At 41.9% G+C, this 26,821-nt stretch overlaps 1 protein-coding gene across 1 annotated transcript; it reads left to right on the forward strand.

Annotated features, from left to right (window-relative positions):
- Positions 1-5,886: 5,886 nt before the first annotated feature.
- LOC133349176 (F-box only protein 32-like) lies at positions 5,887-26,821 on the forward strand. The gene is made up of 9 exons (XM_061562446.1): positions 5,887-6,351; positions 11,869-11,966; positions 12,146-12,195; positions 13,093-13,185; positions 17,964-18,057; positions 18,871-19,055; positions 22,211-22,393; positions 24,532-24,675; positions 25,631-26,821. The coding sequence occupies exons 1-9, from the start codon at positions 6,242-6,244 to the stop codon at positions 25,718-25,720; spliced, it is 1,047 nt and encodes a 348-aa protein (XP_061418430.1). The 5' UTR covers positions 5,887-6,241; the 3' UTR covers positions 25,721-26,821.

A 26,821-nucleotide genomic window follows, 5' to 3' on the forward strand; every position in this document is an offset into this window, starting at 1 on the left:
CGTGAATGTATTTGCATGGTGCTGTAGGCTTTACAGCATCAACCATTAAAGATACCTTAGAAGCCCATCTAGCTAAACAGTTTTTAAAGTAAAAAAAATAATAGCATTCAGTAGAGGATTATATTTGCGTAATTACTCTGTTGTATTGAATTTGGGATTAATATGTCAACTTGACATGTTAAAAGGTGAATATATTTGTACATTTGTATTCACCTTTTAATCTGAAAACAAATTTGTGTACTCCGATGTTGTTCGGTACGAGGTCCGATATTTTGCTTTACGTACTAGGAGCTTCTTCAAGAACTGAATGCCAAAACAGGATCAGAATATTTGTTTATACTGGAGGAATCCGATGAGCTATAAAGTTTTTTTTTTCACAGATGTCCAGTCGACACATTGGCTAGATACACAACTGTGAACACCAACGCAGTGGTAATGTCAACATGTATATACGAAAGTTGAAAGCGTGTTTGTACCGTCGTGGACATGTTGCTGATTGATCTAATCCTTGTCATCTGTTACCAGGCTGTGTTAGGTTGAATTGTCTTTCAGAAATCCATGCCAAAGGTTTTAGTGTTCGAGTCTGGGTCACGACGTTGTCCGGTACATAGTTTAATAATTGAAATAGCTTTTGTTTACATGTATAATGTTTAAGCGCAATTTGCCATTAATGTATTGCGTGTTTTGTTTTAGTGTTTATAGTTTATGTGCCATTAAACATGTTGGGCTCATGATCTTTAGTTTATCGACTCACAAATGAGAGGGGAAAAAATCCCCCAATAAGAAAATAGATGCCATTATTGTTGCCGTAATACGTTTGCGATTCAATATAATTTCACGAAAAGAAATACGTGAACTTCACGATCATTATTTGTTTTGAAGAGGGGCCAGATAGACTGCATACAGTGCGAGCAAGAGGAATGCTGTGTGAAAATGTGGCCACGGGCCTTGGATTAATAGGTTGTAAGTCAAAGGATTGGCAATTTCAATCTGCATCCACACACAGCCAAGAACACGATCTCGTAGAAGTAGCTGCTTGTGGCTTCGAGTAAAGTGGCTTGGTGATAGAAGCATTTGGTTACACATTTTCAGCACATGCGCTTGATGGCAGTGCTCCAAATAATGTTCGAGTAACAGCAAATAATGTTAGATAACATTTTTTTTATAAATTCATATCATGCAGCACATCACCTCATGTTTGGTTATTCAGTCAAAGAAATATGTATATTCTTGGTTATTTCGGTAAAGTCACGTAGAATGGAAATAATAAAATAATAAAAATAAAACATAATAAATAATTCTCACGACGTTTCGGCCACAACTCAAGCAGCCGTCCTCAGTTGAAGAACAGGTCTGTCGAGAAGACAGAGTCTGGCTCTGAGACAGAGTCTGACGCTGCTTGCGTTGTGGCCGAAACGTCGTGAGAATTATTTTATTATGTTTTATTTTTATTATTTTATTATTTCCATTCTACGTGACTTTACCCAAAGAACCAAGAAGATGAATCCCTGCAGTGACGAAAGCTTTAAATCGAGAAATATATATATTATCTCAAGGCACCACCAGTAAGGTGTTATTGCTGCATGTATTTCACCAACATATTTTGAGATTGTGACAAATGCTGGCCAACAATGATCTAGATTGTACAAGATCCAGCGGCATGCTGTGAAATTAAGTGAATTTGCCCATGTCCATCATTCTCCAAGATGGGCACACGGTTTACAGATTGGAATGCAGCCCAGACTTTTCTACAATACAAGGCACATCTAATTCAACATGACCTACAGTAAAATTAAATAGCATACAGTTAAGGTCATCTCTAACTCAACGGGGCCACATTTTATTCCCCCTGTGAATGCTTTTAAGCTAATGAACGAAATGACATGCCTGTTCAATGCAAGCTTTCCTCCTGCTGTTTATCGAACAGATTTACGCAATTTTCCATTGACAACTCCTCCGAATAGTTTGGGATGTTGCCTCGGACTCCACCACGGGACTTAATCTGTAAACAAAATGTACCCCTCAAATGTTCTGTACACAGGAGTGTCAGCTTAACAGACGCATGACGTGAAACACTATACCTCTTCTTGAACCATTTTTAGCTAAGGGGCGATTTCGTAACACACACATATAATAATAATAAAAATAATAGCCTTCCATAGAGTTATATACCGTACAGTGTATGGGGGTTTATACACACAAAATAAATGATCAATAGCAATCAGATTGTGTAAATTGACAACTAAACAAGGGGCTGTAAACGATGAAAATGTATTTTAGTATGTTTACTCTAAGAAAGGGTTGGAGCTGCGATGCATGAAGTTCATGTACTGCGCTAAGCCTGATTCCTGGCCATGACTAACACCGATGGTCAATGATATCTGATTTGGCCTAGGCTGCGCCCGCCTGACCAAAGGGCACTGACCAGTGTGATGACGTATGGTTAAACACCTCTCATGATAACATGCGACAAAGGGATATGCAATATAATTGTCGAAAATAAATATATGGGCTCTTGTAAATGTTTGACGATAAAAAAGTCCCTCCTGATAACGTAATGGTGACTCATTGAGGCTTTGCGAGGGTGAAGAATTATTACTCGACTATGTTTTACAATTTCGCAGGTTTGGTCTGTGGTTCTCGAAAATGCCTCACAGTTGGCAAGTTTAACTCCCAGTCACATGTCACTAGAATGAGTACCACTCAATACTGCTTGTCCGACTCAAGGGTAGCGAGTTGATGGACTTCGCATGGGTGCCAAATGACTACAACACATTGCATCAATAAATTAGTTCTCCTCGAACTTAATTTGGCTTGTTTCAAGCTCGAATAATTACAAATTTTGGTGGCATTGACATGCGACGAACACTGTTTGGTGGGCATAGAAAGACGTCAATAAAAAAGTCCTGCTCAAATGAGCCTAGAGGCAACCACTTATCAAGGTGCGGTACAAAATAGTGGGATACATGTAGCATGGGAGACAAGCAGGCGTATATTTTATATATATATGAAAACAAATAAACTAAGCGATACATAATTGTTTTCATTTTACCAGGTAAGGCTCATTGAGCTCTACAGCTCTTTTTCAGAAGCGACCTGGCCACAAATGATAGCTCAACGAAGTGGCTTATCATGTGGAAATGTAATAGCAGCCAAATACTCCAAACGCATGATTCTAAATGTGGAGGGAAATACCGGAGAACCCGGAGTAAAATCCATGCAAACTCCAATTATACAAGCGTAGTGACATAAATGGAGTCACTACGACGTTTAGAAATGTATAGCAGCCACATACTCTAAGCACGTGGGCATTCTAGATGTGGAGAGAAAAACTAGAGGACCCAGCGAGAAATTCACGCGACCACAGGGAGAAGATGCAAACTCCAAATATGCTGGCGTCAGGGTCGGGGTCGAACCCACAACCCTCCTGTGTGCCAGGCGAGGCAGTTAACATCTCGCCAGCGCGGCTTCCCCTATGAAATCTTTGAAAAGACAGACTTAAGTGGAGGAGAAGGCCATGAGCAGGAAGTTGACAGCACGAATGATCAGAGGGAGAGGTTCCAAACTACATTGGCAGCAGTAGAGGAGTGACCTCCTGCTAAGGGAATGCTGGCTGGGGGCTTCGATAGAAGGCGTTGTTTGCTGGAGCAGAGAGCACATTCAAAGGAGTGATATGATGAGAAACGGGAAGGCAGGGTCAAGTTCACGAAGGATCCTAAAGGCAGTGAGGGTGATCGTGTAGTTAGTCCAAGGACCCGACAGTTGAGGGAGCCAGCTGAAGCATCTGAGGATTTGGGTGTTGTGGTCGTGTTTACGTGCGTTGGTGGAAGAACATGTAACAAGAGTAGTATTGCTTGCTGCCAACATTCCCAATAGAAATGCAATTCTCAAGACACGATGCTGACATTACAACGTAAATGATGGGGGGGGGGTAACGAACAAATGGAAAAAGAGAACAAAAAACGGAATTGTCTCATGCACTAACTCATCCCTTTCACAGGAATGTCTAATTTCGTACACTGGCCCAGGGCTGTAAATAATGTTTGCATGCACGAGCGGAAAAACACGCCTGCAAGAGCCTCCTCTGCTGATGAGACTTCCCATCAGTTATCATAACAAATAGAGTACATGTGGTAGCCAGAACGTTGTGTCGAGGAAGGGATACGTGGAGAGGGAGGGATACATGTAGATTCTATTTTAGGACAATAGATTGTCTAATTTCCAATTTTAAGATTACCCATGCTAGTTTAATTGGGACATTTTGACACTCCATTCTTTCTAGTTTTTTGTAGTATCATCTTCCCACAGGTACCCACACACTTTACTCAATATTTCACTTTTCCATCCGCTTGTTATACCTATTCTAACTAAAGCCAACTTCATGAACAATGTGGTTATTGTGGATTATCCTATGTCTTCCGGGATATCCTTCGAATCGTGTAATTTTCCTCGTTATATTAGTAATGAGTAATAAACTAAAACCCGTATCTACAGCCTTATGACCCATGCTTCCTCTTATCCACACGTTTTTTTTTTGTTCCATGAAGAGTTAATCATAAAATTGATCCTATCATTTGCAATTCTGGTGTTATCAGTGGGGTAAATTTGCGGATACTATTGCAGACAAGATGCGATGCTCATTCTCCATCACTGTCATTGGCAACTCAGTGATTATTGTGGTTTTTTACCTTTGAGAACTTGATGATGGATTGTTTCTGTAACCCTCAACACATTTCACCGTTTAAAAATGTGTCGAATTTGTGGGAGCCGGTAAGTAACATTTAGCACATCTGTGGCAGCATGATCTTGTTTAAATGGGGAGGGGTTATAACTCAGTAACTCGGGGGGGGGGGCACAACACAGTCAATGTTGAACAAACTTTAAACAAATGTTAGAATGAGTAGATTTTATTGTCCAATGCATTCTGCTCAAGCGCTCACCCATTGTGTATGAGGCAAGGATGTACCAACATACGAGTTTGTGTGTGGTATTGCTTTCTGTGTTGAACGATGTCCCCCCATTTGAGGAGGAGTGCTCTCGCAAATGGCATCTGGTAATACAGCAGCAGCAGCATGATGAGACCCAGAATGTCGAAAGCGGTCCACAATCTGCTTGCTTCAACGTATGCGTGCTGGTAATGTGTGGGTTTTCAAATATAGGCAGATTAAAAACCAGGCTACAGTCTACATTAGTGGGTTTTTTTGGTATTATTTTTATTCACTTTATTTTTATATCTACGTGACTTTACCGAACAAAACAAAGATTATATGCAGATGTACTAAAACATTGGTTGTACATGTACAGTCACATGTGGATATAACAAATTTAGTTTGTTTTGCCTTCATTTAAATGCAACCCTAAATTGTTCTTTCAAATTAACCGTGAGCAGATACGAAAATTCTACCCCCGTCCCCACCACCATCACCTACCTCCACCATCACCTACCATCGCCATCACTGCCACCATCCCTCACTACCACCAACAACAACAACAACCGCCGTTCACCACTAATTGGCGTTAACGTCATCAAGGCGCTTGTGCCATGCTAGGTGCACTTTGAGGCCAGGTGAAGTGTCGAAGGCTCCCTGGCAGGAGATCACGGGACAGAACCCCAGGTGCCATGGGTTGACTCATACCACCACCATCCCCACCATCCACCCAGCTCCACTACCCCCCTCTCCCCCGCCACTCACTCACCCAACCCCCAACAACCACCACTAATTCCCCCAGCAACTATCATCAACCACCTTCCGCTCCCCCCCCCCCACCACCACCACGTGCTGTAGAGAGAGAGAGCGCGAGGCGAGATCGGACGCACGGTTGTATGGGGTTATGGTGTAGCATTGGGGGGGGGGGGGTGGTGGTGGAAGGGGAGGAATGTGGTTGACCCAATGGCAAGGCGGCACCGAAACACTCATCACAACAAAGCGCGCGTCACTGCCACGTGTGTTATTCCGGCAACGGAGTGGGCCCTCTCTCTCGCTCGCTCGCCTGCTTCAAAAGGCGCAGAGGAGCGAGCGTCAGCCCAGGGGGCACAACGCATTCAATTGTGACCGAGAGAGCCAACGAACACGAACGATATTCCGCGTGTCACTTTTTGCGGTTCGGTTTAAACCGCCTTTATTTTTTTTGTTATTTCTCTCTCGCTATCTCTCTCTCGCGCTCTCTCTCTCTCGCTGTTGCTGTTTGACTTGTGCGGGTGGTTTTGTTGAGTTTTTTTTTTTGAGAAAGTGGGGAAAAGATGCCTTTCTTGGGTCAGGACTGGCGTTCTCCTGGCGGAAGCTGGGTCAAGACTGGCAGTGGATGGAAGAGGGGCAGCCACGACAAAGTCAACGACATCATTAAATTCATGTGAGTTTGGTTGTTGTTGTTGTTGTTATTTTGTTTGCTTAATAATGTAAAATTCATTCACAGCGCGCAACACTATGTAGCCCCCCCCCCCTATCCTGTGTAGTAGATGCGTCACGCCTGGCCCTGGATCATCGCCCCGGGACGCTGGTTTAAACACGAGGCATTCAGCTTCGTGAATGAAGGACAACAACAGTCTATGAAGTTACGCCACTGAGAGCCATATATTGTGTTTTTTTTTTACCTTGTGTAGAATATCTGACAACTCACCTGCATAGGTCTTTGACCAGCTTTCGAGACGGGATTTGCGTGTGTTTGAACCAATCATAAATGAGTGCACTTCTCGAAGACCGTGTGGCTGACGAAGATGTGTAAAACATACGTTTGGGGTGTGTGCGTGCGTGTGTCTGCGAAGGGACAAGATGTGTGCTTTTTTCCTTTCCGATTTTGGAATTGTGTTGAACCCAATGCGGATGACGTCATAGTCGTACGAGCCCTCTAACGGTGACTTTAATTACTAATTTTTCTCCTGTTTCCGCCTGGTCATGGACGCGCGAAACTACACTGGACTTCAATTACGATATTATCAGTAATGATGGACAACTGATAAAGGCTCTCAATGTCCAGTTAAATCCCTGTACATTTAACATTCTTCGCAAGTAAAAACTACTTTTGTCCGTTGAACAACACGTGCTCGGCACCATTAAATACGCACAGTGTACTCTATATCACACACGTGTATCTGATGAAAATTACAGGTGGTAACCTCCAGCTAAAGCTTAGGCGCAGTAGAGGTGGCGTGTTGCATTTGGAATCTTGTTGGTAAGTTAACCTACAAGCAAACTACAGATCCAATATTAGTAGCATGGACGTGGGTAACTTGTTCAGCTAACATGCACAAGTAATCTGGGGTGCAGGTAACATTCAGGTAAAGGCAACCTGCAAAGGTAACCTGTGGTATAGGTACATTGTATAGGTAACCTTGGGGGTATACGTTAGCATTAGGAACTGTGTAACCTCTAACCAGGGTTTATTGGTAATCTATAGGTAAACGTAACCTCCGAGTAGACTGGAGATCTAAATTACATGCAGGAAATGTCATTTGCAAAGGTAACCTGTGGTGGTGTAAGTTGTATAAGTAGTCTTGCATGTATAGGTAAGTGGCAGGTATCGTCCGGTTAACCTCTACGTAGCCTGGGGATATAGATAACCTATCGGTAAAGGTAACCTCAAGTAGTTCGAGTTAATTTTGTTTAACTAGATGAGAAACAGGCAGAGTAGCCTTGGGTGATAGATAAACTGCCAATGTAGGTCATCTGTATAAGTAACCTGGGGTTGTAATATGAGGGTATAAATAGCTTAAATGGACAATGCAAGACAGTACAACAATTTCTAAGTAAAAAAAAACGTGTTTACCATCATTGAGAACACAAAATGAATTGTTTACAAATTTAATGGAAAGTATGTGACACCAACACTGTACACCATAAACAGTATTCCACAAATGTGAACTACCAGTTCGTGGGAATGCCACAACTAGGGTTATATTAAGGTCTCCGAGACTAGGCATGCAGATGTAATCAGCATATGCCGTGCATTAATCAGTGTGTGCGTCATGAACTATAATATAGTAATTGGCCCACGATGTATTCATATTGTCTCATCGCATCAGTGTTGCTGTAAATCTACGGGTCGTTACTCTCAGTTTCGCCATTTGCCAGGTATACGCAGTACAGTTAATTAGGAGCATGCTATTCTTCAACTTTGTTTATGAGCAAAAATGTCTAAGTGGCATGTACGATTTTAGACCACTGTGGAAAAATAACATGTTGTTGCCAATGCATGTGTGCTAAACATAAATGGTGGTAATTTGATAGGTATTCCAGATTCAAGTCAACTGCTCTTTAGTCAATGTGCTTCTGGTTTGATTCCATCAACAAATGCAATTTTTGCGACTGTACTGTGTCTACGATTGCTTCACAACACGTAGCAAGTACTGTGTTATTTCCCAATCCAGAGGAGGCAATGTGGGCTAAGTAAATACTGTAGGAACTGCGAATGATTAATGAAACACTGACTATGCGTGTGTGAGGAACTGGTAGAATTACAGCTCAGCACAATGTTTGGTTTGTTATTAACCTGTTATAGTTCATTATGGGTTTAGCTTAAGAAAAATAACACACAATCCCACCCCACCTTCCCACACCTGTGTATATAGGGAATGTTGAGCAATACGCTGCATTTTAAATGTATACCACATTCCAGCACCATTCGATGATCAGCTAGCCTGAGGGCATAATACTGCCACATCAACTGCAGATGGTTCACGGATGGAATTCATGCTTTCAGACCGACTACAGGTCATTGTAAGAATGTGGCCACCAGGTTAATGCCATTCAAATGACTTGCATTGAGTAAGATCCCACCTTTAAAAGGACAACATGCCTGCAAGTCAATTTTATCCCCACTCAATTTTTTCTCGTCAAATAAATGTACCCCGATACGAATGCAAATATTTATTCAACGCGAAGACCCCCAATTGCCGCCTTGTAATTGCAAATGCAAAAAAAGCCGTAACAATAACAAGCGGTGTTAACGTTTTAGAGTTACCTCTCATTGAACTCGGTGGGGTTTTTTTTTTGTCCTTCGTATATATACGGGCAGGCCTGTGACAGGTCTGCCCTCCCCCACCACCACCACCAGTGATGGTATACAGATTGTGTGCGGCGTGCAGTCACTTCAAGACTAGGCGCCACGTGAGGATAGGCAGAGACGCCGATGCAGCCACCAAGGCGAATCAGACGCTTGGTTTATTGGCGATGAGATTAGGCCTTTTGCTCTGGGTTCCATAGCGAGAGAATAACACTTGTCATTCGTCAGCAAGAGGACGAGTGCCTCCTGAGTTGTGTTGAACGTCAGCAGAGTAAACTTTGTGTTCAGTTGAAATGGTAAAGTTTTTTTTTTGGCCGGCATGATTAATGGCTTACAACGTATAAGTGTTTACTGTATGTGTGATGGACTGGAAAACACAATATTTCCCTCCCAAGGCAGCAATGCCAGGATAATTTAAAATGATGAAGAAAACAAACGTAAAGCAGATCCAATGTGTTGGCAAAGAGAGTGTTAATAATGACAATACGTTTGCATAAGGTTGTCCAATTTTATATATTGAGTTAATCACTTGATATACTTGATGCGTTGAATTAACCAAAATCGCACGAGCGCTTCCCACTCAATTGAGCATCGATGGCACTGGCTTCCTGTTTACAGCCCTGAAACAGTCATGGAAATTCCACATTCCTGTGGCGGGGATGAGTCTTCAGGACGAGGTGCCCTTTATCGACCCCTGACGGGCGAAGGGGCCTGAGTCGACTCCCAGTGTGTGGATACGAACTCGCGTAACCTCCCCATTGAGAGCCATTGCATTTTTGAAAATTCTTTATTTTAAGTTCACTTGCTTGCTTGCTTGCGCACTTACGACCGTGCAAATCTTTCTGTCGTTTTTTAACCCACTTCCCGTGATCCAATCGAGCTGACATTTTGCACACAGACTCGTTGTGCGTGACAATTTCTTTTCGTGAAAATTTTTTTCCAAAATTTTACACTTTTTAGGTTAAAAAAATTCTATTTAATTACCAATTGCTTAATGGTGGCAGGCAATCATCTGACCCATAGGTGGCAGCCATCTCAAGCCAGAGGACGAGAGGACTCTAGCCGCCCGTTTCAAAGACCAATGTGGGCTGGGTTGTGGCCCATTGAACACGCATATAAAGGATTTATAGTGAAAAACTTTGTTTTTACGGGTTACATTTTTTACCGCTGAACCTTCCCATGGGTAGCAAGTTGCATACAGCATTACAAAAAACCGCACGCACACACACAAGAGTTGAATACGGTGCTGTACGGTGGCTTCATCAGACCTGCATTTGCATAGTCGCTCGTATCGATGTTCTTACCTTCACCTTTTTTCGTGGATAAATTAAACGATAGTATAATTGATCACTCAAACATCTGCCCACGAATCCGAGGTAAGTTGGTGACAACCCCTTCTCCATCCACTGTCGGAGGATAACGCTGCGGGTTGAGGTTTCAAACTCTGTTCACGTTCCTCGCGGCGGAAGTGCGCTAACCATTGCGCCACCGCTCCACCCCACAAACATTCAAAGCTGCAGGGAAAATAGCGGAGTCATGATTCACCGTTTCACGAGTCTCAAATACATAAATAACTTTGGACTGTAACTCGCCTTCAGTTTATCCTGACCGCTTGCTTGCCTTGAAATAGCCCCTGGTAACAAGCCTGAGAAGTGGTGGGGGGGCCGTGCCATTCATGCGATTGGTTTGACTTCTCGCCAAGGAGAGGGGTGGCTGGAGATAGAGTGGGGGGGGGGCCTTGGATGTCCCGGTTTCATTGACCAATACGTGCTTAACCCTCGATTTAAAGCTTTCGTGACTGCAGGGATTCATCTTCTTGGTTCTTTCGGTAAAGTCCCGTAGAATGGCAATAATAAAAATAAAACATAATAAAATAATAATATTATTTTACTGTTTTTTTATTTTAAAATAATTATATTATTTTACTATGTTTTATTTTTATTATTTTATTATTTCCATTCTACGTGACTTTACCGAAAAATAATAAAAATAAAAGTAGTAAAATAATATAATTATTTAACTATTTTTATTTTATTATTTCCATTCTATGTGACTTTACCGAAAGAACCAAGAAGAAGGTGCCTAACCCTGTTTCCTAGCGTTGAGGGGTCACGGTGAAAGTTTTTTGTTGTTGCGTGGCATCGTTGGGCGCTCAATGTTGAAATACATAAATGTTTTGGTTTAATGTTTTTTTTTATTTCTGCCAGAGGCGTCTTAATAGCTTTTGAGGGATTTGCAATGTTACGATTTTATTTAGTCGCAAAAAAAAATCTATGTTTAGCTAATTGATGAGGAATAACATGATGAAGGCAATAACAAATAGAGTCTTTAAACACTTAATTCCAAACACAGCACAGTATTTTAGAGTACTATGTATCCTGTGTGATTTGTTTTCAGTTATGGTTTTATAGTCGCAAATTCCTGGCTCCTCTTGAACAACAACAACGTTAAGCCCTTTTTAAACAACGCAAATCATAAATGCACTAGTGTTTACAATTTTTACATGTAACAATGTATTCCCTCAATCCCAATTCCAACGATTCAGTTTATTATAATATCACATTCAATATTGTGACATCCATCATTGCACCGTTAATTATTGAATGGCTTTTAAATACGCTCACAACGAAAATGTAATTAATTCGAAAACCTTGTGGATGTATTGTATAAATATATAGTAAATAAAAGCATGGTTCCTGTTAAAAGTGGACAGTTTTTGGATCAAACAGCTGGTCGTAGTATAAATATTTAACACTCTTTAAGGTAATAAACGGTTCACGTCTGAATTTCCATGCATAAATACAAAGGGACATTGCCAAAAATGTCTGGCCTAACGTGATCACAGAATTGCTCTGCTTGTTTTGACAGGTCTCAAGAAAACAAGGAAAACTCTGGACAAGAACAGGACTTTGAAGTTGTTGTGAAAAAAAGGCGGAAGGACATGCTTAATACTGCCAAGACACAATGTACGGAATATTTGCCCGCTGCTATGAATGCATCGAATTCTAATGCATTTGATAGTGGACGCGCTCTCGAATGTGTACACATTTCACGTGTTTTCATAATTCATAGATGTCCTCAAAGTGTGCTTTCTACATTTGGTTGTTGAATACGTACGAATTTGCATTTTCTTCCCACCAAACAGATTTCCATAAGGATAAATGGATATACGTTCACAAGGGGAGCACTAAGGAGGTGAGCATTGTCTGCAAGATCTAAACACGTTTAAAACATTGGATCAACTTGTACTTAACTGTTATACAATAATGGTGGAGTGATTTCGATTTAAAGCTTTCGTGACTGCAGGGATTCATCTTCTTGGTTCTTTCGGTAAAGTCACGTAGAAGGGAAATAATAAAATAATACTAATAAAACAATAAAATAATTCTCACGACGTTTCGGCCACAACGCAAGCAGCCGTCTGAATGGGTTCAGACACTGTCTTTCCGGCAGACCTGTTCTTCACCTGAGGACGGCTGCTTGCGTTGTGGCCGAAACGTCGTGAGAATTATTTTATTGTTTTATTTTTATTATTTTATTATTTCCCTTCTACGTGACTTTACCGAAATAACCAAAAAAATGGTGGAGTGGTTAGCGCATTTGCCACTTGTTAGAGAGGTCTATTGTTCGTCTGGCGGCAGAGCAGGTTAATATTGCGGGTGTAGTAACCATGCCCCCTGCTGGCATACAGTATACAATAGTTCATCTGTGATAGCCGTGCACTATAAGCGTTGCAATCATACCGAATTGACTAATTATAATAACACGTGTAGATCATTTAAATCCCTCCGTAAATCCATTGCTAGATGACGTGCTCCGATGGCTCTCGGTCACAGGAGTTGTTTGACTGTGCTTGCCACGCAAGGCAGTGTGGGTTGTTGGAAGGGTGGGAGGGAGGGCCCACCAGGTCACATATCGCTCGCCTGTGATGTCTGTGGCCGGGAATCAAACTCGGGTTGCCAAGTGCACGAATCACTTCGCCACCACTCCGGCCACCCAACAGTTACATAAGCAATCATAATTGGGCTGTGAACGATGACCAAATAACCAACTTGTCAATTAATGTGACCGTGAAATCTGTTTATGTTTCAGCGTCACGGCTACTGCACCCTGGGAGAGGCGTTTAATCGACTCGACTTTTCTGCTGCAATCCATGACAGACGGCGCTTCACCTACGTTGTACGGGTAAGTGCAAAAACCAGTTGTAAATTATTCATCCAGTATGGAGATGGCCAAGGTTCAGCTCAGAGGTCCCAATCGGGTACCCGATACCCGTACCCTACCCGATACCCGGCTACCCGTACCCGGCCGGGTACGGGTACGGGTAGCCGTTTGCGACCCTGGTGCGGCCGGGTACGGGTACGGGTAGGCCGTGAGTCACTGGTGAGTAACCGTTTGTCACTCATTTCCTAACGTCTTGTCTCTTCTCACAATTCAAGTTCTTAGAATCAACCCACCCGCGCCTGCAACATGGCTTCATCTCAGAGGACGCAATCGGGTACCCGATACCCGTACCCTACCCGATACCCGGCTGGGTACGGGTAGCCGGGTATCGGGTAGGGTACGAGTACCCGTTTGCGACCCTGGTGTGGCCGGGTACGGGTACGGGTAAGGAATCCAAAACCCGTTTGCGACCTCTGGTTCAGCTACAAATTTAGACACAAAAAGTGGCCACGGCACTATGCATGAAAAAAATCCTAGTATATGTTCACATAAATCGAGAACCTTCCAAAACATATTAACATCTATGATTTTATGAAAAGAGTATAGCCCGAAATGTCTATATTCTTGATTGACTTTGAAATCGGCCTGCCAGCACTTGGGCTGTGATAAAAAAAAAAGTGGTCAAAACAGCTGTTGCTTTTGCTTGCTTGGATAGCAGTGTTGATTTCACGAGGTTCACCTTACCATCACGTGGAGTTGTGTAGCCTGTCACCCAAGGCCAACTCACTGCAGATGTAGGCGTTGTTGGTGATTGTGCGGTCGCCCTGCCACATGCTCCACATGGTGTGTACATAGCTTTCAGGGCGATCGGTTTTCTTTTGCTGGATATAAGCACACCTCATATAAAGCGCAGCTCTAATATAAATAAGCACGTTCTTACTGGTTGGGCAAGTCGAAGGGCAACTTCTGATTTTGAAACTGCTTTGGTTGTAAGCAAGGGGTGTACGCACACGCAGCTTCTACTGTATTAGATGTTTTGAAACTTTGTGATGTTCATAAACCTCGCTACACATTTAATCACCTAGATTTACAAAAAAAACACGAGAGGCACATTACTTTTGGCAGAACATCACAATCCTCATTGGCTGAATTCGCACTGCATTAGCGAGTGGGCACAGTAATGTATTTGTTGCATATTTGTCGTGCTTACATTGCCACGCGCACACACTAATCTATTGGAATTCAGTAGGGGAACCGTCATACATATTGCAAGAGTCAGTATTAACGTCCTTGCATGAAACGCTACACAAGTGAATGTTTACATTGTAAACTTACTGTGATGTGCAAAAACAAAACTTGTCCGGTGGTATTTTGCAATTAGGAGATTACACACACACAGCTTCGGCCACCTGGAAACACTTTCATTGTCGGTGGTTAAAACGACACCTCGAGCTGGACAGCGTTGAGCAAACGTCGAGTGGACTAGCTAGCTTGAATGAGACTCCTGTGCAGTCCCCATGTCTTCCGTTGCATTACTCCTGGCAACAGCTGACAGACAGAGGGATATACCAGTCCAATTCTATTTTAGAGCTCCGCATGACTGTCTGTAATGACTCGAAATTGACCAGCGAGTAAACACTTTCAGAACCATGTGACTCACCCCGCAGTGCTGTTGCTACGTGCTCTCAACGAATTGATTCAATATACTCTTCGGTTTTTTTCGGTAAAGTCACGTAGGTAAAATAATAATAATGATAAATTAATCATAAATGAAAAATAACTCAATTAAATTACGACGTTTCGGAGGCAACACAAGTCTCCGTCTTCAGATGGGACCGTCACAGCCAGATTTACTGTATCAACTGTAGCTGTGATGGTCCCACCTGAAGACGGAGACTTGTGTTGCCTCCGAAACGCCGTGATTTAATTGAGTTATTTTTCATTTATTATGATTTAATCTTATTACTATTATTATTATTTTACCTACATGACTTTACCGAAAAAACCTAAGAATATGAAATCTTGCAGTCACGCAATCTTCAAATCTAGAATTATTCAATATATATGCGCGCAGTAGTACGCAATTTCTACATTTCATACAGTCGAAAGCAATGTAGCTCTCGTGTAGTATGTAACATTTTACAGAAGAACTATTGTCCGCAACCCTATTGCCCACGAGTTTACACATGACTCTGCGGTTCTATGAATAATTTTATCTGCCACACTTTCGCACACAGACGCAGTGGAGTAATTTCGCACGTAATAATGTGGTGGCTAATGTGATGCATGAGGTTTGTCCCTCGGATCACCACAGAGGTTTTGGTCAAGGACCTCTTTCCACAAGAAGATGTGTCGATGTTGATCTTCTTCGTTCTTGTTCGATTTTAAAGCTTTCGTGACTGCAGGGATTCATCTTCTTGGTTCTTTCGGTAAAGTCACGGAGAATGGAAATAATAAAATAATAAAAATAAAACATTATAAAATAATTCTCACGACGTTTCGGCCACAGCGCAAGCAGCCGTCCTCAGGTGAAGAACAGGTCTGTCGAGAAGACAGAGTCTGACTCTGAGACAGAGTCTGACGCTGCTTGCGTTGTGGCCGAAACGTCGTGAGAATTATTTTTATTATGTTTTATTTTTATTATTTTATTATTTCCATTCTACGTGACTTTACCGAAAGAACCAAGAAGATTCTTCGTTCTTAGTTAGCAAGTATAGGCTTAGTTGGAGAATTAACGTGTGGTCATTTCGCACGCTGAACAATTATATTATTTTCTAAAATGATTTATGTGCAGTACTTGTTTTTCCATTTCACGGCTATCTGCCTGTTGTCATGGAATGTTTTTTTTATGGGCTCGTATTTTCCATCTAAAATCTAGGTGATTATTTTGAGGTTATGGTGGGCTGTAGGAAACCTAAGCCTCCCACCGATTAAAAAAAAAGTGAGTGTCATATTCAGTGGTCTTATATATTATCACTCCCAAGCGTCGTGCTATAGTAGGCCAAGATATTATAATGAAAAGCTATACTGGAAAATAAAAACGTTATTCTCAGGATTCTGCATTGGTATTTTTGGCCAATTCCATGAATGAATGTTTGCCATGTGAGATGAAACCACATTACCAGAGAAACCCCATGAACAAGAGGGGCTTAATTATCAGTGCACTGCCATCTCCTGGCCAACTTTTAGCCCTAATCCAAAGTAAGATTACATTATGCTGGAGGATAATATTTTGGTGATTGTACCAGTTTATTATTTATAGTGTATAATGCAAAATATAACTGTCAAACTTCAGGTTGAACTTATATCACATGTCTAACTTAAAATAAAACCGTAGAACGGTTTCAAAAAAAATAATTTAAATTGCCTAGTGACAAATGCGTCCCCCACTTAGTGTTTAATATATTTAACCATGGCTTTAAGCTTGAACTATTCGTTCATAATTAACTGCATTTATAACAAGTGTTTACTGCTCAGGACGAGCCTGTTCAACCTATTGCACGCTCTTTTATTCTTTGAACGCACTGTGGCTTGTGAAATATATCAAGAACATTATTTTACCAAACACACGAAATATCAACAATTATAACTGCAATTCAAAAAGAAAGCTAGCTCCCTTTAAAAAAAAAGTATTTCTCACAATTGCCACTCAATCCTTACGGATATGTTTTCTCAATCATTGAGCGATCGTAACAGCTGCACAACCTACAGAGGTTGCTGGTGGTGGTGATGGTGGGGGGGTAGGAAAAGCCTTGAGTGTTGTTAAAGAAGGATACGGGAGACGCGTTCGGTGCTGTGTGTGTGTATATGTGTGCATTCACTGCTACGAGACCACCAGCGGTGGGCTGCAGTAGTGATTTTCCACGTGGCATCGTGGGGCTAATTTTGTCCTGGCAGGTGACCCGTTAGTTACTGCTGTTTGGCTTTCGCCATGTGATGCAGCGGGCGCGTGCCCCACACCAACACTCGTGGTCAGACGTGGGGGGTGGGGGGAGGTCGGACTGGGTGGGGGGAAGGGGGGGATGCGAGGACTCTCTCTTGTCCAGGCTGAGGCTCTGTTGACATTTTCGTTTGGCCATGTGCAACTGGAATGACATCGTGCAGCAAACAGGGCTCGCAGCAATGCCATAAACATATCGCGTTTCAGTGCCAGTGGACCTGTGCAAAGTCGGGTTTTATAACCGATGTTTTGTCGTGGCAGAGGTGCTTAACACTTTTGTTTTTTTTGCCAGCGAACATGTTGATAATTTACGGGCTGATAAACTGCATACTTGGTACAAACATTTATACGGCGTACTTCCCTTGACACAGAAACATAAAATGCACTGTTTCACCAACACCGCATCGCATACACAACAGCAATGCGATTGTAGAAGCATGAAGTGACGTAACATATTCACTTGCAGGAAACTTTCGCTGCGGTGTTTATACAGGATAGCAACTGCCTGCGGAATTCTCTTCTGCGTAGCATGCTAACGTTGCTCGCGCAGCACGAATGCGCAACATATATGAACGTACATTTTTAGATGTGCCATACATCTTCTTGGTTCTTTCGGTAAAGTCACGTAGAAGGGAAATAATAAAATAATAAAAATAAAACATAATAAAATAATATAAAAAAATAATAGAATATAATATAAATTTGTATTATTATTTTTTTTTCCCTTCTACGTGACTTTACCGAAAGAACCAAGAAGATTAATCCCTGCAGTCACGAAAGCTTTAAATCGAAATGTGCCATATAGTTGTTTAAAAAATAACCATTGCAACGGAGTGCCGCATTTCTTTTCTTTTCTCAGCTTCTGCAGCTCATCGCGCAGAGCCAACTGACCTCTTTAAGTGGGGCCGCGCAGAAAAACTATTTCAACATTCTGGAAAAGATTGTTAACAAAGGTGAGTGAGCGTGTGTGGCCTTTAACCCGTGAGGTGCACAGTTCTGGGGGGGCACATTGTTTAAAGGGTGACTTGGCAGATTGTTCTGATGGGGGGGGGGGGTAGAGAGGGGGGAATGAGGCCATCGGTGCTTACCAGAATTCTTTGGCAGTCCAGTGCAGTCTTCATTTGATCAACAAATGGTATCTGTTACCTTGGCTGTCCCTAATGTTTGGCCAATAAAAAAAATATATTCGGCCAATGTGAGAACAACAACTGGATTTCACTTTTTGAGAATTTAAAACACCCATTGCAGATTCATACGGCAGTTATATATATGTGTTATTAGCTATATTGCAGTTTGTACTGAGATATGTTATTGTACCTCTATTTTCAGGTTAGTTATAAGGCCATTGGTCAGTCATTCTCTTTGACTCACGTTGCTAGCGGTATTACCCTCCTCTTAATGTTCAACTTAAAGTACGCTCCGGATTTGGCCAACTAACTTGGCCAACGAAAAAGATCGTGAAATACTCAAATCAAATATTTTTACAGATACAGCGCATGGATTTCAGTATCCCCTAAAGATCTAACGGCTACAGTTTTGAAAACATCAAATTTACCGCTCCGTTGGGTGCACAATAAAGTTTGTTTAAACTATCATTAAATTGTGCTTCGCCCAAATAATCATGGCCATTCCTTGCCTAGGATTTTGTCCAAAGTATTCAACAAAGTTGTTTTAATAAAAACATAATATTGCGTTTTAGCCGCTGTCGGAGGACAAAGATGGAAGCGCTTGCCAACTGCCTGCGTGTTGCATTCCGTGTGATGCAGTGCTCAAGGACCAGGAGAACATCCGCTTGATCAAAGAGCTCCTGCAGGGTCTGCACACGTCTCTGTGCCAGCTGGTGGAAGGCGTGGGGAAGTCTGTGCTCGTGGGCAACATTAACTTGTGGTACCTGCGCATGGAGAGCATCCTGCAGTGGCACTACCAGCTCAAGCATATTCAAATCACAGCCGTGAGTAACCCTCCCGTCTCAAAACGAGTGTTCGCTTATGAGTGCTTTGAACAGTGTAAACATATTCTTGGTTCTTTCGGTGAAGGCACGTAGAAGGGAAACAATGAAATAATAAAAATATAAAACAATAGTGAGAATTTTATTGTTTTATATTTTTATTATTTTTTCACAGATGTCCAGGAGAACAATGCTGTGTGGGTATCTAAGCAACATTTACACTACTTCTACTGCCCATCAACCCTTCAGAGTCGAAAGAATAAGCATGAATTAGTCAGGAAGTCAACCGTGGCTTGCTTGTCAATAGACTCGCCCCCATCATAGGACAGTGGAATTTCCACCACTGACCCGGGGCTGTATCAGAAGCTGTTTTTATCCTGGAGGAATCTGATGAGCTATAAAGCGGTTTTCAGACGTCAAGGAGGGGCGGATCAGACAGCTACAATAACGAACTATTCGAAAACACGATAGAAGTGAAAAAATTAACCCGTAAAAACAAAGTTTTTCACTATAAATCCTTTATATGCGTGGCGGCTAGAGTCCTCTCGTCCTCTGGCTTGAGATGGTTGCCACCTATGGGTCAGATGATTGCCTGCCACCATTAAGCAATTGGTAATTAAATATAATTGATTTTTTCCTAAAAAGTGTAAAATTTTGGAAAACAATTTTAACGAAAATAAATTGTCACGCACAACCAGTCTGTGCAAAATGTCAGCTCGATTGGATCACGGGAAATGGGTTAAAAAAAGACCGAAAGATTTGCACGGTCGTAAGCATGCAAGCAAGCAAGCAAGTGAACTTAATATAAAGGATTTAAAAATATAGGAAAGGTAAGTAAATCAATAATAATAATATATTCATGGTTATTTTACCAGGTAAAGCCCACTGACCTATTTCCTTCGTTTTCAGAAGCGGCCTGGCCACAAATGATAGCTCAACGAAGTACATTACGTGGAAGTTTACAGTAGCCAAATAAGTTGAACGCAATGCTGAGATTATCAGTGCTCTTTTGAGCAGTAAATCACTGACACGTTGGCTTCACACTACTAACAGCTCTCTCTGATAGTGCATATACCGTATGTTGTCCGACTTGGTGTCCTGCATTCCTGCTCCACGTTCTGGGAGCTTCTTCACGAACTTAATTGAAATGGCCCGCTTGAGCCGCGCGCACTGTCAGGACAGCTATATACAGCACAGCCACGGAAGCCTACGCAGTAGAACTAATCTCTCTGTGGAAGAGAACATTGCATGGCCTTCTTAGTGCCCTCTTTACGTACATGGCCCAATTATTGATATGCTCGCGCTCCACGATTGGTGTTTTATTATGCCGGCATTCGTATGTTGGTAAATGTGGCCCGATTCAAGTACAAATGCACTTTTTTTTTAAACAAATGCGAATAAATCAAGCACAGATTTTGACTTATTTAAAATAAATATCCACGACGGTTATGTTTTACAAAGCCACAATTCCTGGCAGTGAAAGAACACGGGAGTGGGGTGGCTTTTTTTTTTCTTTCTTAAAGTGGAAACAGATTTTGTACAAAGGTAAGCAATTGAAAACATGCTAAAATAGCATTAATTAGAGATACCTTTCTTTATTCTTTTTTTCTGGAAGGGGATAAAGCGTACAATTGTTTAAATAGTTTTCATTAGTGAAAGTCTATCATCAATGAAAAATTATGCGGTTGAAACCAATATGGGCTGAAAATGAGAACAATCTGCAGGTTGATGTGCTGCCCAAATATAGTCATGCGGAGTTCAATGCAGATGCATTGGCTATTGCACTTGCAGGTTCTAACAGCAAAGATTTTTTTCTTTTTTTCAATACCCATTGAATGCAGAAACGTGAAATGCCAAATCTGCATTGTTTCCTCATGTCAGGTTTGGAAGCCATTATCGTAACCAAGACTGATCTCGCTCGTCTGAGTTGCCACGTGTATTACGATTCTAGATTTGAAGCTTTCGTGACTGCGAGGATTCATATTCTTAGGTTTTTTCGGTAAAGTCACGTAGGTAAAACATTAAAATTAATAAAAGTAAAATAAAATAAAAATCACGACGTTTCGGAGGCAACACAAGCTTCCGTCTTCAGGTGGAACCGTCTTCAGGTGGAACCGTCTTCAGGTGGAACCGTCACAGCCACGACAGCTGTATAAAGTAAATGAGAGATTGCAGGAGCTACCATTTACTTGATACAGCTATCGTGCTGTGACGGTTCCACCTGAAGACGGAAGCTTGTGTTGCCTCCGAAACGTCGTGATTTTTATTTTATTTTACTTTCATTAATTTTAATGTTTTACCTACGTGACTTTACCGAAAAAACCTAAGAATATGTATTACGATTTCAGTAATTCGGGACAGCTTTTTAACAAAACAAAATTTATATATGGGATATTCAGTGGTTTGCAAAGTGAATATATGAAATATTCCTGTGATGTGAGCAACACAAAATGAAAGCTTTATAAATAGTTGTCCGGAGATAATTTATTCCAGAAAATAGCCACTTTTATTTTTCCACATTGACTTGAGCTGCGCATTTTTGCCATATTTTTTTCATTCAAGTAATTTCTTCCTTTTTCAATTGTTCGCTTCCATGTGAGCACCAATTATTTAGCCTGGAACTCAATGTCAGGCTCGTGTTATTGCTACATTTTTTTCTTTCCACCAAAAGTCCTCTTGACCTCATATCTAGGTACAAATACTGCTTGTCTTCTGAACCATAGGGGCACTTTTGCACATCTAGAATTTCAAGGGCAAGTTTCTTAAATCCTCGCACCTCTGCCCACCCATAAGTATACATGGTACGACTCCAAGTTAGTCGATTGGCAGGTTGCGTGTAGTGGGTTAAAGTGTGGGTACTGCCACTTCTTCCAATATCTGGTCAGCATTGAAGAATAGGCCAAACTACTCCCCAAAAACGTGGCTTTCCAGAGCTTCCTCGAGTAGAAACCCTTCTGTTAGCTGCGTGGCCATGAGCAAGGAATTGCAGGGCTGCACATTTACCCTTGTGCCTATCTCAAGGCAGTTAAAGACTGAACAATGCAACCTATAATATTTGTGCCTTGGTAAAACAATTCTCCTCGCAATGCTTGTCTGTTGCATATTTTGCCCCGACGCTGATCAGAGCACTGCCATTCTGTTTGTGTTCCCTGGACCAGAGAGAAGATGAAGGCCTGACTCTAGTTGACCTCCCGGCGGACATGCAGCTCAACATTCTGCGGCGCCTGGCTGACGGGCGCGACATCCTGAGCGTGGGCCGCGTGTCGGCTCGCCTCAGCGGACTCTCCGAGGACCGCCTGCTGTGGAAACGCCTCTGCCAGTACCACTTCACAGAACGCCAGGTACAAAAGCCACCTTCGAGAAGGGGTAGTGGTAACTGCACAAAATGGTGGTCCCGCGAGCTTGGTTTGAAGGGCCTAGTATAGTTCAGGGAGACGTTGTCATCCCCCGCAAGTGGCTTTTGGCTGCGAGCCATCGAACAAAGACGGTCACCGCATCGCCCTGCGCTTTCAGATGCGCTTCTGTGGCCGTCTGGAACGCTCTTCCTTCCCAGAAGCATCCGTCACCCCTTTCCCACCTGATGACGGACACTTGTGTTGCGCCCGAAGCGTCGTGATATATTTTATTTTATACCTACGTGACTTTACCGAAAGAACCAAAGAGTATGGATTCCTACAGTCACGAAAGCTTCAAATCAATTTTTATCCAGTCTTGAAGTGTGGCCTGCAACACGTAGTCAGGGCAAGGTGTTTTATTAATCAGCACTTCATTTAAATCTACATTGGTTATAGCTTCCTTTAGAATAATCGCAGAGGTCCACCGTTGATTGTTTAGTTCATTAGTGTTTACTTTTGATGTAAACTCTACGTGAGCTTGGGGAGGGGGGGGGGGGAGCTGTCAATTCGGACAAACAGGTGTGCAGTGGGTATTTTTTTTCGTCGTGTTTTCTGGAAGCCCAGTTAAATCGGTCCAAAAATAAAACAAAAGAATGTCCAATGAGCGTGCGTTGCTCAATGTAGTGGACTTCAGTGTTGTAGCTGGACACGATGTCCTTGTCATGCCAGTGAGGTTTTTTTTTTTTCCTCCATTTTTTTCCACGGTTAAAATTACACAGCTGTATATGTCACTGCTAGTGCCTCGTGCGAATGTGCTGCTATTACCTTGTCTGCCACATGTGATGTTGTAAAGGTTAGCTGCGTTTGATTAGGACTGCATAATTGCATACATACTATACATAATGTCTATACTATATCGGTAGCTATCTGACAAGCATGGCAAGGATTTGTTAACGTCTGGAATCGAAGCCACATTAAAATACGTCTTAATGGGGTTGGATTTTTTTTTTTTAAGACTGCTTTGCAACCCTTAAACTCAGAACATGTTTATCTTGTTGCTTACTCGCATGTGATAATGATTAACTGGTCTGAGATAAAAGAAAAGATACCTTTGGTAGCAGAGAACAATGAAGTACAGAATTCAAAGTATAAGGTCTTCAAGTGGGAATTTTCACAGAAATCATTCTAAAGTTCCCTAACAGCGTCGCTGCTTTTATTCTGACGGTGTGCGAGCAGGTATCCGCAAGGCTCATTACGCTTGTCATACAGCCAGTTTGCACAGTCGGTGATTTGAATTCTACAGGGAAATAATTAAGCATGGCATCTCTTGTATGAAGTGTAAAAAAACCTGAATAATTGTTCACACGTGTGGGTCATTGTATGTAAAGCCATACTTCACATCCCCGCATTTTAAAATTACCTGCGATTAAATAACAAAATGTTAATACATTTCAATGCATCACGGTAAGGGGATGGAGTGGTGGTGCAACGGTTAGTGTATTGTGCTGTGAACCCGGCAAGGCGAGTTCAAATCCCTGCCATGGCTAACGTCAGTGGCAAGTGATGTCGAAACCGGTCGTGGGTGTTCCCCCTCTGAGTCGTTCTGCACTGACCAGCGTAGTGAAGTATAGTCAAAACAACCCCATGAACAAAAACATGCAAATTATTACATATCTTAACAGCAAAAAAGTTATATTTTTACAAACTTTTTTAAAGACACGCTTTCATAAAATGTACCGTACTCGTAATGGCAGAACTCCACGACTCCAGGAAGTGGCCCCGTAGCTTGCCACAACGTAAGGGGCCGTGGTAGTTTACAGCCAACGTGAGTTGAGCGTGGACAATTAGACCCAAGCCGAAAAATAACATAAAAAATAATGTATAAAAATATAAAAATATATTTTTTTATGATAGAATATAGTATTGTCATCAGTATGACATAAGTATACCAAGATTGCAGTCCATACCACATTGGGAAGTGAGTTAGAATTGAGTTACAAGATTTGAGGATACGACAACGACAGACAGTGAGTTAATAAAAAGCGTGTATTAGAAAAGGCAGCTCCCCCGTTGCCAGAGGCGCGGTGAACCTCAAGATCCCAGCTCACGCTTCAAATTGCCGTGTTGTCCGTCTGTGTTTGCAGTTCCGCAGGCGCCTGATGTTGAACGACAAAGGGCAGATTGATTGGCAGAGAATGTACTTCAAGATGCAGCGCTGCTACCCACGCAAGGAAGAGTATGGCGACACCCCGCAATTCTGCCGCCACTGCCACGTGCTCTTCTGGAAGGTGAGAGAGGTCACCACTGGGGTGTGGATACCTATTCTTATGTTTTTTCGGTAAAGTCACGTAGGTAAAAAAAAATTGAATTAAAATTAATAAAATAAAAATAAAAGAAAAATCACGACGTTTCGGAGGCAACACAAGCTTCCGTCTTCAGGTGGAACCGTCACAGCATGATAGCTGTATTAAATAAATGAGAAATTCCAAGATATACTACCCCGTATATATACTGGTTGAGGGGGGGGGGGGATGGGCCAGGACAGGCCCCCTTTTATTATTATGGTAAGGTTGGTGCGTCGTGATTTTTATTTTATTTTTATTTTACTTTTATTAATTTTATTTTTTTACCTACGTGACTTTACCGAAAAAACCTAAAAATATGAATCCTTGCAGTCACGAAAGCTTCAAATCTAGTGCGGATACCTGTTGACCTCGTTAGCAAGGCATTGTGGACAATCTGCTCTCCTAGCCTTGCCAGTTCATTCTGTACGAGTGGTATGGGGCGGTATGATGCTACAAAATGAGATGAATGACCGCGTGTACGTTTTTGTGGTTATTCTGTGGAGCACTCTCGTCTGTTTTGAGGGTTGCTCCACGTGTTGTCGGCATGATGTCTGGCAGCTTCTTTTAGAGATGGATATTAATTCAGTTCACGAAGAATGGAATTCAGTTCCTGAAGAAGCTCCCAGCACGTCCGAGTGAAACGTCAGACATTGTGCCGAACCAAGCGAGAAACGACTCCCAAAAACACATCCTAGAGCATGAACAAGATAATTTCAGACAGATGTTCTCTGTTTTTTTTCTTTTTTAATACAACGTTATTGGCCAAACTATAAAACGAATCTGATTGCAGCTCACTTCGGTGATTAAATGGACACACATTAACTGTGAAAAGAAACGAAATTCCCAAACCCAGTGTTTTGATGTGTGTTGCTGTGTGTGTGTGCGTGTTCTTTTTCAGGACACTGGCCACCCTTGCACAGCTAATAATCCTGAGTGTGCCTACATTCCACTCTCCCCGCAAGCCTTCATCAATCTGTTCAAATTCTGATGAAACTGAGGACCGCTGCCCTGGAACGGTGTGCTCCCAATGCCCGCGTAAACAGTGCCAAGTTATACAAACGAAACTTTATTTTTTTTTCGAGAGGACGATTTTCTCAGGGACTAGTAAGGAATGAACAGAAAGCAGAGCATACGATAAAATAAATGTTGTGTGAAGGATTTATAAGCGGGGTTGTAATGAACTGCAAACAACTATTCAGTATGCATGCTCTAACACTTCACATCAACGAACACTCTTCATTGAGTGTTAGTTTATACCACTTAGAATTTGACGAAACTCATGATTTCATTGAACCGTGTTTTGCGCGTGATCTTGGTTTCAGTTGCACAGATTGATGTGCTCCGTGCTAATAACAGAACCACTCTTTCTTATTAAAAGTGAAACATAGCTGTTGAGTAGCAATTCATTCATAATAAAGGTTTTTGGGTTAGATCGCGTTATTGTAAATATGCGATCTAACCCAAAAACCTTTATTATGAATAATACTGGTCGCGAAAAGCCTACGTGTTCAACTGAGTAGCAATCCAAACGTTTTAGTCATTCAGGTACGGCTTGACCTGATAAAGGGAACGTATAATTGGGTCACGGTGTCTTGAACATGTAGAATCATAAATTAAAGGAATGGCAAAGACTATAAAGTTACCACAACAACGAGACCACATTTTCACATATTTCTAGTTTCGTGACGCATCTCCCAATTAACCGTGATAAAATAAGCATTGAATTGTGTCACCCTAACCTTTTGGCTGCAATCAACTCCCATAAGTCTGCACGACATTATTTTTGTTTACTGTATTTTACATCAAAGAGTAGTTTTCATGCTCTAGATTTTATTCCCCTAAGGAAGAACACAACTCTAGATAATCGTTATTTTCGAGGAACACCATATCGCTCTTCATCAAGGTAGTTTTGTTTTCTTAAACCCCGCATTAACGTGGCCATATGTACGAATCTATCCCATCAGGTTGCCTATATTGAGCCGAATCTAAATGCTTCCATGCATCGTAATCGCAGCTCGACTCGTGCTACCCGCGCGACAGGAAAGCGTCTGTCCAATACTCTTAGTTTTTCGGTAAAGTCACGTAAGTA

The sequence above is a fragment of the Lethenteron reissneri genome, chromosome 29 (assembly GCF_015708825.2).
Source record: "Lethenteron reissneri isolate LAM-NWPU_2019-01 chromosome 29, ASM1570882v1, whole genome shotgun sequence".
Classification (NCBI taxonomy): domain Eukaryota; kingdom Metazoa; phylum Chordata; class Hyperoartia; order Petromyzontiformes; family Petromyzontidae; genus Lethenteron; species Lethenteron reissneri.

What these genes read in the sequence shown, in the direction of transcription:
- LOC133349176 (XM_061562446.1), top strand. Translation starts at nt 6,242, where the DNA reads ATGCCTTTCTTGGGTCAGGACTGGCGTTCTCCTGGCGGAAGCTGGGTC. An exon ending in TAATACTGCCAAGACACAAT is followed by an intron (nt 11,967 to 12,145) that starts GTACGGAATATT and finishes CCCACCAAACAG; the next exon opens with ATTTCCATAAGGATAAATGG. An exon ending in GGAAAAGATTGTTAACAAAG is followed by an intron (nt 18,058 to 18,870) that starts GTGAGTGAGCGT and finishes CGTGTGATGCAG; the next exon opens with TGCTCAAGGACCAGGAGAAC.